Source organism: Perca fluviatilis, chromosome 8 (assembly GCF_010015445.1).
Source record: "Perca fluviatilis chromosome 8, GENO_Pfluv_1.0, whole genome shotgun sequence".
Taxonomy (NCBI): domain Eukaryota; kingdom Metazoa; phylum Chordata; class Actinopteri; order Perciformes; family Percidae; genus Perca; species Perca fluviatilis.
In genome coordinates, this window is record NC_053119.1 from 12,141,052 (window position 1) to 12,158,812 (window position 17,761).

At 39.2% G+C, this 17,761-nt stretch overlaps 1 protein-coding gene across 1 annotated transcript; it reads left to right on the top strand.

The window, feature by feature from the left end:
* The first annotated feature begins 502 nt into the window (after positions 1–502).
* Positions 503–17,624, top strand: cat (catalase). The gene is made up of 13 exons (XM_039807658.1): positions 503–673; positions 1,957–2,128; positions 3,197–3,307; positions 4,455–4,585; positions 4,877–4,981; positions 5,209–5,334; positions 5,457–5,648; positions 6,167–6,319; positions 7,403–7,541; positions 8,340–8,470; positions 13,775–13,882; positions 15,138–15,221; positions 16,203–17,624. Exons 1-13 carry the CDS (start codon positions 608–610, stop codon positions 16,260–16,262), a joined length of 1,578 nt encoding a protein of 525 aa, XP_039663592.1. The 5' UTR covers positions 503–607; the 3' UTR covers positions 16,263–17,624.
* Positions 17,625–17,761: the final 137 nt, after the last annotated feature.

Genomic DNA, 17,761 nt, shown 5'->3' on the forward strand with positions numbered 1-17,761 from the left:
AGAATTGCCCGCATCACTTTAATGTTGGCCCAACCTATAATACCATCATTTATTAGTTGATTTTTATTTTGTGTTAATAATCTAAATCTGCAAAGTAACTACACGCTATCAAATAAATGTAATGGAGAAGAAAGTACAATATTTCCTTTCGAAATGTAGCAGAGTAAAAGTAGCATAAAATAATGATATTCAAAGTACAATTACCTTAACATTATACAAAGGTACAGTACTTGAGTACATGTACTTAGTTACATTCCACCATTAAGGTGGGTCCTGCTTTATTAACTGATCTTGAAGGGAGTGCCTTTCAAGACTTTTGCACATTGAAACTCTGTTGTGAAAACTGCACCAAAGGATAACATACTGTATTATTAAAAGACAATAGACACCCTCTGGTTTGGTGCTTTCTCCTCTTGTTTCAAAAGTGGGTCAGTTTCCTGCTTTCAGCCAATCAGAAAGGAGGGGCGTAAGATGGGGAGGAGCCACATTGAGCAAAGTCCAGGAAGAATTTTTCAGACATCGGGATAAATAGATCACGTTTTGGTCCACAACATCTAGCTACCGAACAGTGTGTGGTCTAAACGTCGAGTGGCGCTGACCTGTCGAGATGGCAGACGATAGAGATAAAGCTACCGATCAAATGAAGACGTGGAAGCAGAACAGGAGCTTTCAGGTCTGTATAACGAAAACGTTACCCAGCACTTGATCGAGTGTTTTTGCTGCAGCCTGACTTGGGATAAAATGGGTGAGAGGTCGTTTAGGGTTAATCAGCTAACGTTAACAGCTAAAACCTAAAGCTAGCTAGCTTTTCATTCAACTCCAAAGCCTGACTTTGCAGACATTTCCAAGGTGTAAAGTATGTTAACTGTTTGTTTTTGGGTTATTTTATAATCGTTGTTATTGTAAATCGTTCACTAGAAAACCTTCCACCAGTCGTTTGCCAACGTTATGCTAAACTAACGTTAGCCCCATGTCTAAAAGAATTCAAATAACGTTAACCGTTTCTCAGACCTTTTCAGTCACAGAATAAACACGCAAACAGCTGTAATGTCCTTAGAAGTAACTGGGTCATTGTGCAGAGGCATGTTTGCGGTTGAACTTCACCCCTGTGGGTTAAATAACCAGAGCATATCCGAGTAGCTTAATAACTAACGTTACTTTAACCTTAAATAACCCTTATTGTAGTCCACCTTCCTCCAGCCCCTTCATGTTAAGCTAGTTTGTATTTTGTATTTGTCTCAGTATTTTTATAATTTATGCTAGTGTGCAGCTGTGCAAGTTTCCAGGGCAGTCTGAATGTTGTGATAATACTCAGGCTAAGCAGAGTGCTTTTTTTTTTAAATTTTTTAATTTTTTTTTATATAATTTACAACCGTGTAAATATAACTAGATCCATTTCTGGTGCATCACTGCAAGCATCCGTGGCATGTCAGTTGCAGAAATGTGCATGCCATTGCTTCCAAGTTAACAAGTTTTCTGCCAGCTGACTCATCTGTTATGGAAACTAATTGTCCCAACACGATAGGAAGTAATTCTAAACATTATAGATGGAAAAAAATATTTTAAATGAAGCTGAAATTGTGCATATTAGCTAGTTCTAACTTTCTAAATTGCTTCTTTTGTATTTTGAATTGAATATCTTTGGGTTTTGTTTCCAACAAAACATTATATTTGAAGATATCTTCTAATGATGGCTGCCTGACCTTCTAACTGTCAACAATCAATAAAAAATGAAATTATTTATTAACAATAAAATAATTGTCAGTAGCAGTCTTTCTAAACCTATAGTATAATTTGTTTGCAACAGGATTTCAAATTTACATTGTAATAAACGCCCTTTGTAATTGGCAACATGCGTGTCTTGTGTATGAGTAAATTTCCCAGTGTGGGATCAGTAAAGTCTGTCTTATCTTAAGTTAATGTGTTTTTTGTTTTTTTGCATTCTGTGTGCAACAGAGGCCAGACACACTGACCACAGGGGCTGGCCATCCAGTTGGAGACAAAATGAACCTGCAGACAGCAGGACCGAGGGGCCCCCTGCTTGTCCAAGATGTGGTCTTCACAGATGAGATGGCCCACTTTGACCGGGAACGAATCCCAGAGAGAGTGGTGCATGCCAAAGGGGCAGGTGAGTCTTGGATCAGTCTCGTCTGTGTCCCCTGTGTGTGGGCTATATCAGGCTGGCATTACACATTTAGGGCGAAGTTTGTATCCTAATTGTTTCTTATTTCAAAAAGAATGTTGTAGCTTGTTTTACCTTTTAACCGTCAACCCACTAAACCTGTATGGAAATTAACACCCCTGCTGAAGTGTTAAATTGGTTAACAATCATACGACACAAGACACCGTCTTTTTTTTTTTTTTTTTTTTTTTTTTTTTTTTTTTTTTTCTCTCTCTCTCTCTCTCTGTCTCTCTCTCTCTCTCTCTCTCTCTGGCTCTCTCTCTCTCTGGCTCTCTCACTGCACACACACACAAACGGTCTGCTTCTGGTGGTTGATGAACGCGTCCATGAGGCTAATGTCTGATTACTCCACATTGTCATTATATTTTGTGATTACATTCTGAATCTGCCCCGTTCTCTGTCAGGTAAATACAGTAGTACAATGTCTACCTCTGATGTAGACGTAGCCTACACTGTAAGTCAGTTGTAGGCTTACAGTAGAGTTGCATGTTAAGTGGTTTGGGGTCCTTATGTAAGTAATTTTGGGGTACAATTTGGTTTTGAAGAATTCTACAAGCAGCAATACCACAGGCCAAGCAATCGGCCGTTCCAAACAGGCACATTTTCAATGGGCTCTGTATTAGTTATCCATAAATTCAATGACACAAATTAAAGACCAGGACTTGTCAGACTGAACAAAGTTTTTGAGAAACACCACTTTTGCAAATCTAGCTTCATTATCCTGCCAAAGTCAACAGAACTAACTGATAAAAAAAGTAGGCAAAAGGTAAATGAGGGGCATTTTTGTTTGTTTATTAGCTCCGGACAAATGCTAATCTTTGCAAGCTTTTCAGATCATGGCCAAAGACTTTGGGCAGATATTGAGCAAATTGCGTTCTCCGGAGTGAACTGCTTTTCTTTCCAGTGCATGGTGACCTAACACACAGCTAGTCTCTGAGCAGTCGACTACAAATATGTTTCAGCTGATATTAATATGTGAACCAACAATGACATTATTTTCCCTCCATGATGCAGGAGCGTTTGGCTACTTTGAGGTGACTCATGACATTACTCGCTACTGCAAGGCTAAGGTGTTTGAGCATGTTGGCAAGACTACACCTATCGCTGTGCGCTTCTCCACTGTGGGTAAGAATAACTGTTTTACGTTTGAGTCATACCTTATGATTGTTTACAGATTTTCCCCTGCTATTTTTATTTTTTATTTTTTAAGGACAGGTACAAAAAAATCCATTTTGTATGTCCTCATACATTGTCATGCTGCAACAACAAAAGAACAACAAACAAAGAATAAGCCCATAGAAACACAAATTAACAGATGATTTACACAAGTCCCTAAATGTAATAACGAGACAATACATTTTTATTTTATAGTGTTTTTTGTTTATTACATTTGTATTATTAATTTGACTATTTGTTTCAAACCTATATCATATTTTTTCCTTTTAAAATAAGTGGGTTGGAAAATGCTTTCTGTTATTCTTTGTATCAGTTCTAAATTTTATATACACTACCGGTCAAAAGTTTGGGGTCACTTAGAACCCCAAACTCATTAACTGTCAAGTATAGGCTACAATTTTAGTGGTTGTTTGTTTAAAACTGGCACCACACTGGTTATCTCTCTTCAACAGGTGGGTTGTGCCCCGAGTATTTTAGTTTGGCACACTCATTGGCTCCAATGTTTAATAAGATTACAGTAGTATGAGTGGCATCAGAAGGTGCATGGTGCCACTCACACTTACAGCTACACGTGCAAGGGTGTTTTGGAAAATTGCACTCATTTTATCACCACCCCCCTCTCCTCTAACTCAGAGTTTGCTTTAGCTGATCTGACGAATGAGCCCTCAAAATTTATTTCAGAGTTGTGACTAACAATTATTTTCATTATTGATTGATCTGATTATTGTCTGGAATAATTGTCTGATCTATAAAACATCAGAAAACAGTGGTCCTTTTGAATGTTGATGTCTTCAAATGTCTTGTTTTATCTCACCAACAGTCAGTTATAGTTACATATTCTGTTTAATGTACAATAGCACAAGGAAAAGCAGCAGATCCTTACATTTGAGAAGCTGTTTCCACAAAATGCACTTCTTCTTTAAAATAATTATAAAAAAATATTTTTCTGTGGATAGACTAATCAACTAATGGTTTAAGCCCTGCTTTACTTTGACACTGTTAGAGCCATTGCTCTTTTTCAGTATGTGGACTTGTGACATATTATTTTACAAATTTATAAACAAATGTCATCTCTTATTTGCTTTTTTCATTTCAGCTGGCGAATCAGGATCAGCAGACACAGTGCGAGACCCCAGAGGCTTTGCAGTCAAGTTTTACTCTGAGGAGGGCAACTGGGACCTGACGGGCAACAACACCCCTATTTTCTTCATCAGGGACGCCCTGCTGGTGAGTGGGTGTAGGGTGGTGTATTAGCCAGAATTTGCTTTGCATTTGTTTTTATGAGTGGAGGGCCACAATGTTATTGAATAACAGTCTGAAGTTTTCTCACAAACAAATAAATATTGGAAGATATTTTAAAAGGAGATCCATTTGTCTTGGAACATATATTTAATGTATTCCAAAAACAAACACACCTGTAAATCCTACTGCAGCACAAAGATGATCAGATACCAATTTCTTAGTTGCACAACATTTATCAAGTGTAAAACATTGACTTGCCCCCTTTACCCTATGCAGTTCCCGTCCTTCATCCACTCCCAGAAGCGCAATCCCCAAACCCACATGAAAGACCCCGACATGGTGTGGGACTTCTGGAGCCTGAGGCCTGAGAGTCTGCATCAGGTAGCTGCCGCCGAGCCTGATGCTGTTGTTGAAGGCAGATTCTAGTCGAGTGTACAGAGGAAGATTTCAAACAGGAAGATTACTTGGTTGATAGCTTATTGTACCCATTGTTTGTCTCATTGTATTTATACCTGTAGTAACTGGTTGATAGTTTAAGTAGTTGGCACAGAAAAACTTTGCAGGACGCGTCATTCTCTTGTGTCTTCTGTCCCGTATGCCCTGTGCAGGTGTCTTTCTTGTTCAGCGATCGAGGTTTGCCCGATGGCTTCCGTCACATGAACGGCTACGGCTCGCACACCTTCAAACTGGTCAATGCTGATGGTGAGCGTTTCTACTGCAAGTTCCACTACAAGGTCTGTTTAAGCCCAGATTTAACTCCATTTATCTTTTATAGAGCCACCTCCTAGGATTTTGGCATTGCTTAGTTACGGTATGTCATACATCGTGTGTTTTTTAATTTTTTTTTTTTTTAAAGACTGATCAAGGAATAAAGAATCTGTCAGTAGAGGAGGCAGAGTGCCTGGCTGCCACCAACCCAGATTATGCCATCGGAGACCTGTTCAACGCCATTGCCAATGGCAACTACCCGTCCTGGACCTTCTATATCCAGGTCATGACCTATGAGAATGCTGAGAAGTCCCAGTTCAATCCCTTCGACCTTACCAAGGTACAGCCGCAGAACAAACTGGGTCATAAGGTTGACTAAGTTTGAGAAGCCCTACAAATTAATTCCAACTTGGAGAAATGTTTAATCCCTATTGCAGCAACCTAGTAAAGAAAACTATTTAAAAAAAATTAAAGCCGTGACCACATACAGGCATTCAGTGTAGTATGGTTGAGCTCCGTAGTTTATGAATTTATAGAATAGCTGTTTATTGATTAATTGCACATCCTGTAGCAGATGCAAAATGTGCATTAGGAGTATGTGATCCTGGCAGCCTTGTTTTGTATGATTATGATTTTAACTGTTCAGTTAATGAAAGCAGTAAGTATTTACACACCCATTTTAGTGGCCAAAATCAGATGTCTAGATTTGAATGGAAAAATAGAAATTATAGAAATATGAAATGAGGTGACGTTACCAAAAACCTTGCGTACATGTCAAATACTACCCTGGGTGTGTTGTTGTGCCCATCCAGCAGTTGTGTACAGTATTTTTCAGCTAATGGAGTTTTCTCCTTTCAGGTTTGGTCACATAAAGAATACCCTTTGATCCCTGTGGGCAAAATGGTACTCAACAGGAACCCAGTCAACTACTTTGCAGAGGTGGAGCAGCTGGCCTTTGACCCCAGCAACATGCCACCAGGCATCGAGCCAAGCCCCGACAAGATGCTGCAGGTAACGCACAAACACGTTTTCTTTTGACGTGGTTTTCAGTCAGACTGAATTGGAGGGAAAAAAAGTAAATAAATTATTAAATTGTAAATGAAAAGGAACATCGCCAGTGAATGCAGGAAATTTAAGTTTTTGACGCGCAAAATTTCCCAGGGGAGCATCACCAGACGTTTCCCCAATTACTTTGTTTGTACTTTATATTTATTTATTTATTTATTTATTTATTTGGTGATACCCACATTTTTATATTTTTACTCCCTCACAGCAGAACTGAAGCTGGACTAAATGCTTGTGAATAAACTAGTGCTACACGTTATTAACGGTGTTAACGCAAACCCATTTTAACGGCGTAAATCTTTTTCACGCAACATTGATGTTCTTTTTGGCCTAGCAAACTTTGTAGTTTTTACATGCTATTGCAACAACTAGTAACGTTAGAAAAACTACAACACCACACCGGATCTAGCTAGACTGGAAACAAAACAACAGGCACGCCACACACAATTATTTGGGCTTGCGAGCCGGCCAAAGAGTAGTAGGCTAACGTTACGTTTTGAGTGGATGGCGAGCGCGAGACGCCGAGATGGATGCCAATAAGATTCTGAATGGAAAGTTTACTTTTAAAAAGTTGCCAGATGGTTCCATTGACGAGACCAAAGTGATCTGTGTGTTTTGTCATTGTGAACTGAGCTATCATCGCAGCACCTCCAATCTGAAATGCCACTTGATGGCCAAGCTGTGGCCAAGCACACAGCTGATGCGAATTCTCCGCCCTCTCATCAAAGCCAGGCGACAAAAGCACAAAGCAAGCCGATCCACTTTTCCATGTTGATAAGAGCATTGAAATGAGAAAAAAATAATGGGACAAAAAGAAATCAAGGGACATTTAGAATAGATAAAAATGTGCGATTAATTGCGAGTTAACTATGACAATGTGATTTAATCGCGATTTTAAATATTTGAATCGTTTGACAGCACTAGAATAAACTGCTCAAAACATTCTTAGTATCAACTCTTTCTTTGGCAGTAGAGAGGCCTACAGTGTAACAATGCTCTGTCTCATGTATCTGCCATGTCTCTGTCTAGGGTCGTCTGTTCTCCTACCCAGACACACACAGACACCGGCTGGGAGCCAACTACCTGCAGATCCCCGTCAACTGCCCTTATAAGGCCCGTGTGAGCAACTACCAGCGTGATGGTCCGATGTGCATGTATGACAACCAAGGTTAGTCCTAGTCCAGTCTGTGTGTCTGTTTTTGTGCCTGTGTTTCTTTGTGCATACGATAACAAGGACAGAGACTCTTAACTGTGCAGAGTTGGGTCACCACGGTGCATACAAAGCACACCTCCACCACCAAATGCAATACCAGGGGTTGCCCAACAGATGTCTCCATTTGGACTGTATCACATGCTTTGACACAATACCATATTCAGCACAATTGCTTCATAGTGGTTCAGTAATTCAGAAAGCCTCCCCTATTACTGATACGCAGGTGTGAAATTTTTTTCTCTCTAAGCCATAAACTTAAAAAAAAAAATTTAAACCAACACTGTTTGTAAAATTCAATCACATGTTTTACCATAATTTATACAGTTGTGTTTTATTTATTTGCAGCTCTGTTCTGGTTTCCACATTTTGAGTCTTGTATCCTGTCCATTTTTACCATTTTTCTTGCAGTTGTGCTTCTTGTAGTCTCTAGATATGTGCATTTTTCCGTTAAGAAAAATTCTTCAATGGCTATTAGCCATTGGTCCTTTCCAAATGACTATACAGAGACTAACCACTCTACACTATAACGAACAGCTGAAAAACTGTGATAACTTACATAATATACATTCACAGCATGCCATAGCGTTTTAGCATCATGTTGTCTATTTGCTGATCAGATTAACTCCCTATACTCACTGTAAGTGACGCTTTTCTTTTTTTATTCCAGTTAGTTCAGTTTTGCAGAATTCAACCCTCAACAGCATTTTTTTCTTCCTACCTGACTCACCAGTGTTTGGTCTGTCCGGCCTCTAGGGGGAGCTCCAAACTACTATCCCAACAGCTTCAGTGCCCCAGAGACACAGCCTCAGTTTGTGGAGTCCAAGTTCAATGTGTCTCCAGATGTGGCACGCTACAACAGTGCAGATGACGATAATGTCACACAGGTAAAGATAACCTCACACTTTTGTATGCCCGTTTTTGTATGCCCACAAAACACTTAAGTGTTTTTGATTTCTGTAATACAAATATTCATTCACACACTTCACAACTGTACTCTGTTGTGCCAGATTATTAAGGTCACCAAAAGGGCCAGTACGTATTATTCCTTCTTGTTTACTTCCTTGCTGACCTACTTGAACAGCCTTCCTATAAATTAAAACACTAAATCACTAAATTGTTAACAACAGCCTTGTCCATTTTCAAACAATATACAGTGTGTGTGTGTATACTGTTGTGTTTTTGTTTGGAATTTTTCCCGTCTTTTAGTGTGTTGTATAGTTCTTTGTTTGTGTAATAGATATATAAAGTATAAAAAACACATTTCACTCCAAATGGAGCTCTCTCAGACAGACTTTTTTCATAAGTGCTGCCCGTAGGTGCTGCCTGAGCAAGCACAGCCCGCCCAGTGGCTTGTTTGAATTTGGTTGACCCCTCACAACAGAGTGGGCCAGCTAACAAATCCGAGCATACTGGGCTTTTTGGTAAGGCGGGCCAAGAGTGTTTCAGATGAAGGCACTACAGCAAAAGGCAGTATGAGAAACCAAATGTTTTTTTGAATATCAAAACTTGTAAACCTAGGAGATCCCGAGAGTACAAATATGACTCTGAAAAGGAGTATAATAGGGGCTCTTTTAAATATGAGAGTGATTTTCCTGATCACCATTTAAAACCTTTGGAAAACTATGAAGGCCCATCACTTTGATTTAATCAAAAACCATCAAACTAATTAAATCCTTCAATTGTTCTCTAGTTAAGAGAAGCAGATTGTGCTTATTTTATATTATTAATGTTTAAAAACACATTTTCAACAGAAATGAGTGCTTTATCCCCAAGCCTGTTATGTAATTTTCAACGAATGATCAAAAGCCAACATAAAATAAAACAAAACTATTTTTTATTTTTATATTTTTAAAAGGTTTTACGAACTGGAAAATCACCAAGAAGTTAGCATAATGATCCAGTCGTATCCAACATTGTCTGGACTGTTTAGCTTGCTATAAATGTTTTATTGTGAGAAGGGTTGGCGTAAAAAGTCATTTTTTTCATATGAAAGCAGGTATGTCTCTGTTTTCAGTTCGATCACATGACTACTTGTATGTGAGAGGTGTTCCTCATAGTGCCAAACCTACATAATTATCACCAAAGTCTGCTTGTTTTGGTTTTTTGGGCCACACCTTTACTGTTTTGGTTCCCTCTAATTGCAAACATCAGGGCAGCTCTGTTAAAACCCACTATGCTTCCTGCCCAATAAAGCAGACTGAAAAAGTTATAGGAAGCTGGTGAACATAGTAGAGCATTTAGCTGCTAAAAAGCCAGATATAGTATTCTCAACAGGCAGAAACCAAAACAGGACTGAAAGGAGAGTGAATCAGAATCATAATTTCAAATAAATGCCAGTGTTGCTCCGTTTTTGCTTGATGTATAAATAAGCAACTGTTTAACAGGTTTGCCATAACGGCTATATATGGTGATACTATGCTAATGCTGTGTTGTTTAAACTTTACAGGTTGTTTTGCTGCCCGAAGTGGCCATTAACCTTTGTAATACTGCTTTGAGATAATGACGCCCAAAATAAACAGGGCAGGCGATTGCTATAGGCGACCTAGGCGATTGCCTAGGGCGTCAAATGTGTTCGGGGCGCCGTGTCGCCCTTAGGTCTACTTCCCATTAATAATAGAATTAGAACGACTATAGGTTGGACTTAGACACACGGAGCTCTGAAGCAGATCTGTGCGTCGCTTAGTGTCCACTCTCACTGTAAAAACAGAGACGAGCCCCGGCACAGACCACGGAGCTGCTGCAGCGCGCCTTCTGTGGTCTGTGCAGCTTCAGGTTTATAATGGACGCGCTCTGCTGTGGTCATGCTGCGGCAGATGTGTTGCTATTTCTGCGTAGTTTTGTGTTTCCACATCTGATGTTGAGCAGCGTACAGTAGGGCTTTGACTTTTGCTCAAAAATCATATTCGAAGTTCGATTGTTTATTAATATTAATATTCAAATATTTATTAATAATATTTTGACCATTATATGCCTTCAGTTTTAAAAAATAATTAAAAGTCAGACCCTGGATTAAACACAAACGGTATGCTTTCGACAGGAAGTTCGGAGCTTTCACCGTAGCCTACGTAAGTGGTCTGATGTTTATACTCGTGTGCTGGTGTGTGCGTCGAGCCAGTGTGTGTGGGCAGTGTTGCCAATTTAGCGACTTTTTTTTTTCTTCACAAAAGCGACTAGCGACAAATCTGGCGACTTTCTGTAGAAAAGACAGCGACTTTCCGTAAAATAAAAAAGAGTCGCCAGTATTGTCCAGCGAGCACGCCATGTATTTCTCTCCTGTGGCTGCCGAAACAGTCACCTCTCTCTTCTGTTGTGTGACTGAGGAGCAGCCCCCTCTGTGCTCTCTCCTCATGTGCAGCAGCACTGAGCAGGCAGGTAGGAAGGGGAGAAGGGACAGGGTGCGGCGCCGGTGTAGGTAGGAGAGACAGCGGAACGTGACGGGAGAAAGACGCCGCTGAGCTGGCCTGGCCCTGGGCCAGCCTGCCTTCTTTGAGAATTAGGGGGGAATGCACCGCTACCGAGCCACGGCCGAGAGCGTGCGTTGCCGCGACGTGTAGTTACATTTTGAAATTCGTGAAAAAGCCTCGGAATCTGAACTGAAAACAACGTTTACAAGCAAACGCATTTACAAAAAATAATGCCCATAACAGGTTCGAATATTAAGGGCTAGCTAATATTCGTTCGAATATCATTATTTTTTTTAATATTCGAATGATATTCGAATAACGAAGTTCGGAGTCAAAACCCTAGTGTGCAGCCACTTCCCTAAACTGTCTCATTCAGAGACCAGCGTCTCAAACGGAGCTCTGTGTCTGTCAGGAGGTCTGAGATCTACCTTATCAACAGAGTAATCACGTAATGCACAGCAGATTATGGTGCAGGTAGATTATTTTCTGAAATATAGTGACTTTATTCTTGTAATAGCCAATTGTATTATCACTTTATTTTTCTCAAAATATCACGACTCCTCCAAACCTCAGAGAACACAGATGAGATATAGTTTGAATGTGCACAAAGTTTTGAACTAGAGGTTGACCGATAGTGGATTTTACTGATACCGACAGCTAGGTTGGGCCGTATTTGCCAATAACCGATTAATCGACCGATAGTATTTAGAATTGATACACCCACAGCAATGCTACACAAGCATGTGTGTTGTCTAAAACAGTTCTCCTACATATTTGGAGTCATCCAGTGCAAAAATAAACACAATGAGCATTATAATTCATATAAAGGACAAACTATTTACATTTCTTCATAAAAGGCCCAAATGTATGCCAAATCTCAAAACAGTGACACCATTCTTCTCTGTAGAACGGTTTAGAACAGTAAAAGACGATCTCTGACCTGGAGGGATCTATCTTTCCCACTTTTTACTCTCTGTTCTCGCTTGGATGCCCATATAAGGCGTAATGTGTGACGGACCTGCCTTCCCATTGGTTGAAAACATAAACAAAGGCATCATGGGAGATTCCCTTGTTGGTAGCACGGAGTTAGCGGCAGAAATGACCGAAAACGTGATGAATTATGGACATCAAGTGGATAAATCTTGGATGTAACAGTTTGGATTTAATGCTCAACAACCCCGAAAAAAGGCACAAGTTCGAGGCTGGATAGAAAATCACCTGTAAAGGCTAGAAAGACACCAAAGACAACCCCGTGACGGCTAATTCGTTAGCTTTTAGCTGCAGCAATCAGTAAGTCTCTACGTTTAACTGTTATTAAATTATCTAAATATGAATCAGAGGTGCCGTTTGGGATCGTGGACGATCCGTTTGGGTCAGACTTGCATTTATTTTTGTCAGTGTTTTAACCGCTTGAGGTAAGTTAGCCTACTACTAATGTTTAGCGTCATCTCAGCCTCGAAAGCAAACAAACATACTGTGCTGTTCTTTCTCTACTAATGCAGCATCTATTCAACAAATTAATAACTTTATAATGATATGACAAAATGTACTGTATACATACCTTTTTGCTGTCGATGCTTCAACGCGCATCAGATGTCAGCCTTCTCCGCACAGCATGTGCTCTCCGTGCAGCACACAGTAACACGTGTCGAAAATAAACAACACGAGTCATCACTGATGGTTTTTATTTCGCCTCATGATGCCAGCAGACCCTTCTCAGCTCTCGCGTACTGTGTAATGAATGAGCAACGGACGCAACCAGAAAAAACTATCTGTATGGATTTTTGCCGATAACGATATTTCCACCAATCAACTATCGGTGCCGATTAATCGTCAAAACCGATGAATCGGTCAACCTCTATTTTGAGCACTGAAATATTACAGTCCAGGGGTTTATTAATTAATTAAAATTAATTAATGTATCATTCAGGTGAATGATTGTCATATGCACATTTAAGGAGGTTACTTCCTCAACAAAAGAAGCAAGAGGGAAGAGTAAATGATGCCTACAGGCTACATGTGTGCTGACTCAGATATAATTAGAAAAGTCGATATACAGGAGAATAAATAGATGAAAGCAATACAGAATGCCTGAGAGCCTTACTGCAATATATTCCATTATGTTTTCATATTTGGATTGTAATCTACTGTATGTTTCCCTTTACATAAAGATAATTCCAGCATAAATTGATTCAGAAAAAGGTAAAAATTCACCAGAATGCAGGAAATGGAAGTATTTAATGCTCAAAATTTTAATTTTAATGCTCAAAATCATAAGTCACCATGCACACAAATCTGGAAACAAAACACTAGCCTTTGGGTTGCTAGACCAGTTATGATTAGACCAAATGTTGGTGTCATCTAACTTGCATGGAAGCTAGAAACTAAAATGAACATACATACATGCTACTCTATCGCTGACACAGCGCTGTGGAGATCTGGCAATGCAAGACTGGCGGGGGGAGGTGCAAAACTCAATCTCGCCTAGGTTAACCAAAGGGCTAGAATCGGCCCTGAAAATAAATATCTATCAATTACTTTGTCACAATTAAAATACAGTAATGTAAACAAGCAAATGCATCATTCACTTGTCTGGTAAAGGGTCAGTAAAGATTTCTACTGCTTCTTTTCGTTTATTGGCAGTTTACCCTTTGGTTTGTTAAAATAGTCTCAGATTACATAATATCTTTTTAAACCACAATTTCTGTATACAATTCACCTAAATGAATCTCATGTTTTGATTCCCTTGCCCTGGTTGTCAACTTTTTGTGTGTTTTATTGCAGGTGCGTACCTTCTACACACAGGTCCTGAACGAAGAGGAGCGTCAGAGACTTTGCCAGAACATGGCAGGAGCCTTGAAGGGAGCCCAGCTCTTCATCCAGAAACGCATGGTGAGTCCACATCACCTTACAGTATCCACACAGTCTGCATCACCTGGAATATTCAGTAGACATTTACTTTTACATCTTTTTAAAGGGATAGTTTTCTGTTGGGTTAGTGGCACGGTTGCATTTGTTCAGATATTCTTCACCACAGGATGTAGACTTTTGAAAACCAAATGTACTAGTGAGTCTGTGCTCAGGAAGCCTGTGGTTATGTCTGTGTAAAACAACAAGGCACATGTATTTGTGTTGCACAATTCATTGCGGCACACCTTAAAAGGAAAGTTTGCCCAATTCCTGGCACCTGGAGCTCCCCCTGCTCACAAGCTGTTCATCTGTATAATAACTGTATAAATGTAATTATTTTTATTTTTTTTTTTAAAAGAAGTGAACTAAATGTAAATAAATAGCAACTAAATCTGGTCAAGATTAATTGTTTTGGTCCACCATACTAGCATAAAGAGAACTACTGGAGATGTTTAAACTAATAACTAACATTTACATTGATGTTTGTCTTCAGACATTAAGTTATTTTTTTCTTTTTTTTTTTTCTTTTTTCTATGCCTCCCTCACCCACCCTAACCATCAACAAACCACAGCAATTGAAACCCACTGTTCTCTTAAGAGTTTATGCATCATTTTCCACTGTGGTCATGTTAGTTTTTCACTTTGCAAAAAAGGATCCACCACATGTTAGAAACTGTGTCAACCTATAATAAAAACTTAAAGTGATGGTTCGGAGTAATTCACCCTAGGGTCCTTTGCACCATGACCTCGAGCCAAACACCCCCCCAGAAGCTTTTTTCACCTGGGTCTAACATTGGGAGAGTTAGCTAGAGTAGCGTTATCAGCTGAATAGCTTAGCGCAGGGGCTAACGGACCCACGTTTGTATCTCGTAAGTTACCCCACTAATAATGCCCGAAATGATACCAAACGTCTACAAGTAGTACAAATAGGTTATGCTCTCATAAAACGATGGATTGGAAAGTTTGTAAGTACACCAGAAGTTTATGAACACTTGCCTGCTCTCTTCAGCTCTCTGTTGCTGCTGCTGCTACTTGCAGTTAGACGAGTGCTTAGGGCTTTTAAAATTAAATAAAAAAATATTTTTGTTTCATCTCTTTTCGTCTCCCTACATACAGACCTATGTGAAGTATCAAAAATGCCTCTGTAATATGGCAGATAATACTTTAGTTATGGTAAGGAGCAAAATAAAAAATGTTTTCAGGGTTTTTAGGTCTCATGGTCTGATTCTTCATGCAGGTTGAGAACTTGAAGGCTGTCGATCCAGACTATGGAAATCGGGTTCAGAGCCTTCTCAACAAGTCCAATGCGGAGGCCCAGAAGGTAAACACAGTCCCATTCCAGTCTAATAAAATGTCTCGTCCAGTTTTAAGTGATATGCCATTGTGGTCTATCCATCCACCCACCACCTTGGTTCAGAGTTGTACAAAAAAAAAAAAAAACGCCATCATGACTTTGACATTTTGGATTTTGAGTGTAATGTCCTCACAACTGTTGGACAGTCATGTTCCCCGGTGGATGGACCTTCAAAACTAATGTCTTTACCATCGACCTCAGCAGTATTTTGTGTGTAGTGCTAAATTGCATATGTCAGCATGCTAACCTGCTATTCTAAGATTACAAAAATGGTATGCATTAACTGCTAAACATTAGCATTTTAGTATTGTCATTGTGAACGTGTTAGCATTTAGCTCAAACATGCTTAAGTACTGGGTCAATGAGCCACAAGCCTGGGTGTAAACTCTCTAGAAACGTAACATACAGAGGTTTGTCGTTGCATCCATTGGATCCAAACATAAATCAAAATACAGGTTTCATCATTATTTTCCAATTTGTAAAACATTCCAAATATGTGGTCTGTACTACTCAGTGTTTAATTTTCAAATGGACTAACAAAACCCTTTTACAAGCGTAAACAAAGGTTAAGTGATGCCACTGTGTATTTTTAAATGAAGCCATTTGAAATGCATAAGACACTACTTTGATCACTGGGGAGAAGTTTACAATAATTTATGCATGCAACTAGGACTACAGTTGAAAATTAGCCGACTGGCTAACACTGGCGCATTTACAGAAATGTTGATTAATGTGCATTGTCCTAATCAAAATAAATAAAATCTATAGGATAATGTAAGGATATGTAAAGTTCCATTACACCAGACACGTTGCTCAGAGGATCAGTTTAAAACTTGTTTGGTTTAAGCATGTCATAATGCCACCAGTTAATTGTTGACTACGCAGTCTAGATTTCAGTATCCTAATTACCACCATTTTTTTCTCTTCCTTCAACTTTGTGTTTTTCAGGACACAAGTCAGCACGTTTACAGCCGTCCAGGAGCCATCGCTGCGTCCTCCAAGATGTGATGCCTTATTTCCCCCCCGGGGGCAGCCCCCGCATTTAATACTTTCATTATTACCAACTGCTAATACCAGTGTCATGATTGGACTTAACTCTCCAATTACTTACTGTCAGTGACAAGACTGAAATACTAACCTTGTAGTGTCACAATTGGGCTTAATTAATTTCTAATACAGCCGATTGATTTTCTTCAAAATCCTCAAAGCTAGTTGTGTTCAAGAGATTCTTGATCTCCGATATTCTGTGAGATTAATTTGTGATTGAACAGCTATTTTGAAAAAATCACCAGTTTTGTTTTTTACAAATTAAAACCGATTTTGTCCGTTGACTGTTTATACCTGGTTATACCAAAAACATGCCTATTTTGAGTGCTTAAGATTAACCACATAAAGGCCTTGAAACTCATTTTGCAATTTGATTTGATTGCATTAAATTAATTACTAGTACTACGTAGAGACACAGATACACCATTGCTCTTTCACACACTGAATTATGCATATGCTCATGGTGTTCAATCGGGGCTGTGGAGAGACTGAGATTGATGCTAGAGAGACAGGAAGTAAAGAATCGGGGGCGAGCCATGGCAGAAATCGTGCGTGAGCGTGTGTGCGTGTACTGTGGTGATACTATCTGGCCTCGTCCATATGCTGTGTCATTGTATTTCTTGACACTTTCCTGTATCTTTGTGGTTGTTCAGCGTTGTGTAGCTATGTCATTCAACAGACTGAAATCCGCTACTTTTATCTTAAATTCCTGACCAAAGTGCGCCACACTTTTCAGTTTTTTTATTTGTAAAATAATTTGAAAACCATGTATCATTTTCCTTCCACTTCACAATTATGTGCCGCTTTGTGTCAGTCTATCACATAAAATCCTAATGAAATGCATTTACATTTGTGGTTGTAACGTGACAAAATGTGGAAAAGTTCAAGGGGTATGAATACTTCTGCAAGCCTCTGTGTATGCAATGATCAGTTTTGATTAGTTTTCAGACAATAATTAGGAAAAAATATATTTTATTTGAAATGAGTAGAAATAGCAATAAGAAACACTGTCAGTCTTATCATTGCTGTAGTTGTTTCATGTGGGCGTCTGCACATGTCGTCAGATGCATGATTCATGAAGAACAAGTTTGGAGAGGAGTAATCATTTCCGCTACTGTAAACAACAGTGCCTTTTGTTTACTAAAACTACCAAATACAGATTAGTCGAACCTTTAAACTGCAAGAATCCGTTATGAATTGCTCTCAGTTCAAGGTTGTTGTTTTCACCTGTAGACTGCTCATCAGTAACCTCATGGTTAAAGATGTAAATTTACATTAACTAATTAAAGTGAAATGGTATTAAAATTAATAACTGCCCAAAAATCTTGTAATTTTCTGCTATTGGTCCTTATTTCACACTGATTTTAGCTCATTTGTGTTTTAGACTCTTTAATCCAGAGGTATCCCATCCTACATCATCAGAAATTAATTACTCCTAATTTTTACATTAAAACAGGTCA

Coding starts and splice junctions, on each gene's coding strand:
- cat (XM_039807658.1), top strand. CDS start 608: ATGGCAGACGATAGAGATAAAGCTACCGATCAAATGAAGACGTGGAAG. Junction 13,883..15,137: donor TCTTCATCCAGAAACGCATG/GTGAGTCCACAT, acceptor TTCTTCATGCAG/GTTGAGAACTTGAAGGCTGT. Junction 15,222..16,202: donor CCAATGCGGAGGCCCAGAAG/GTAAACACAGTC, acceptor TGTGTTTTTCAG/GACACAAGTCAGCACGTTTA.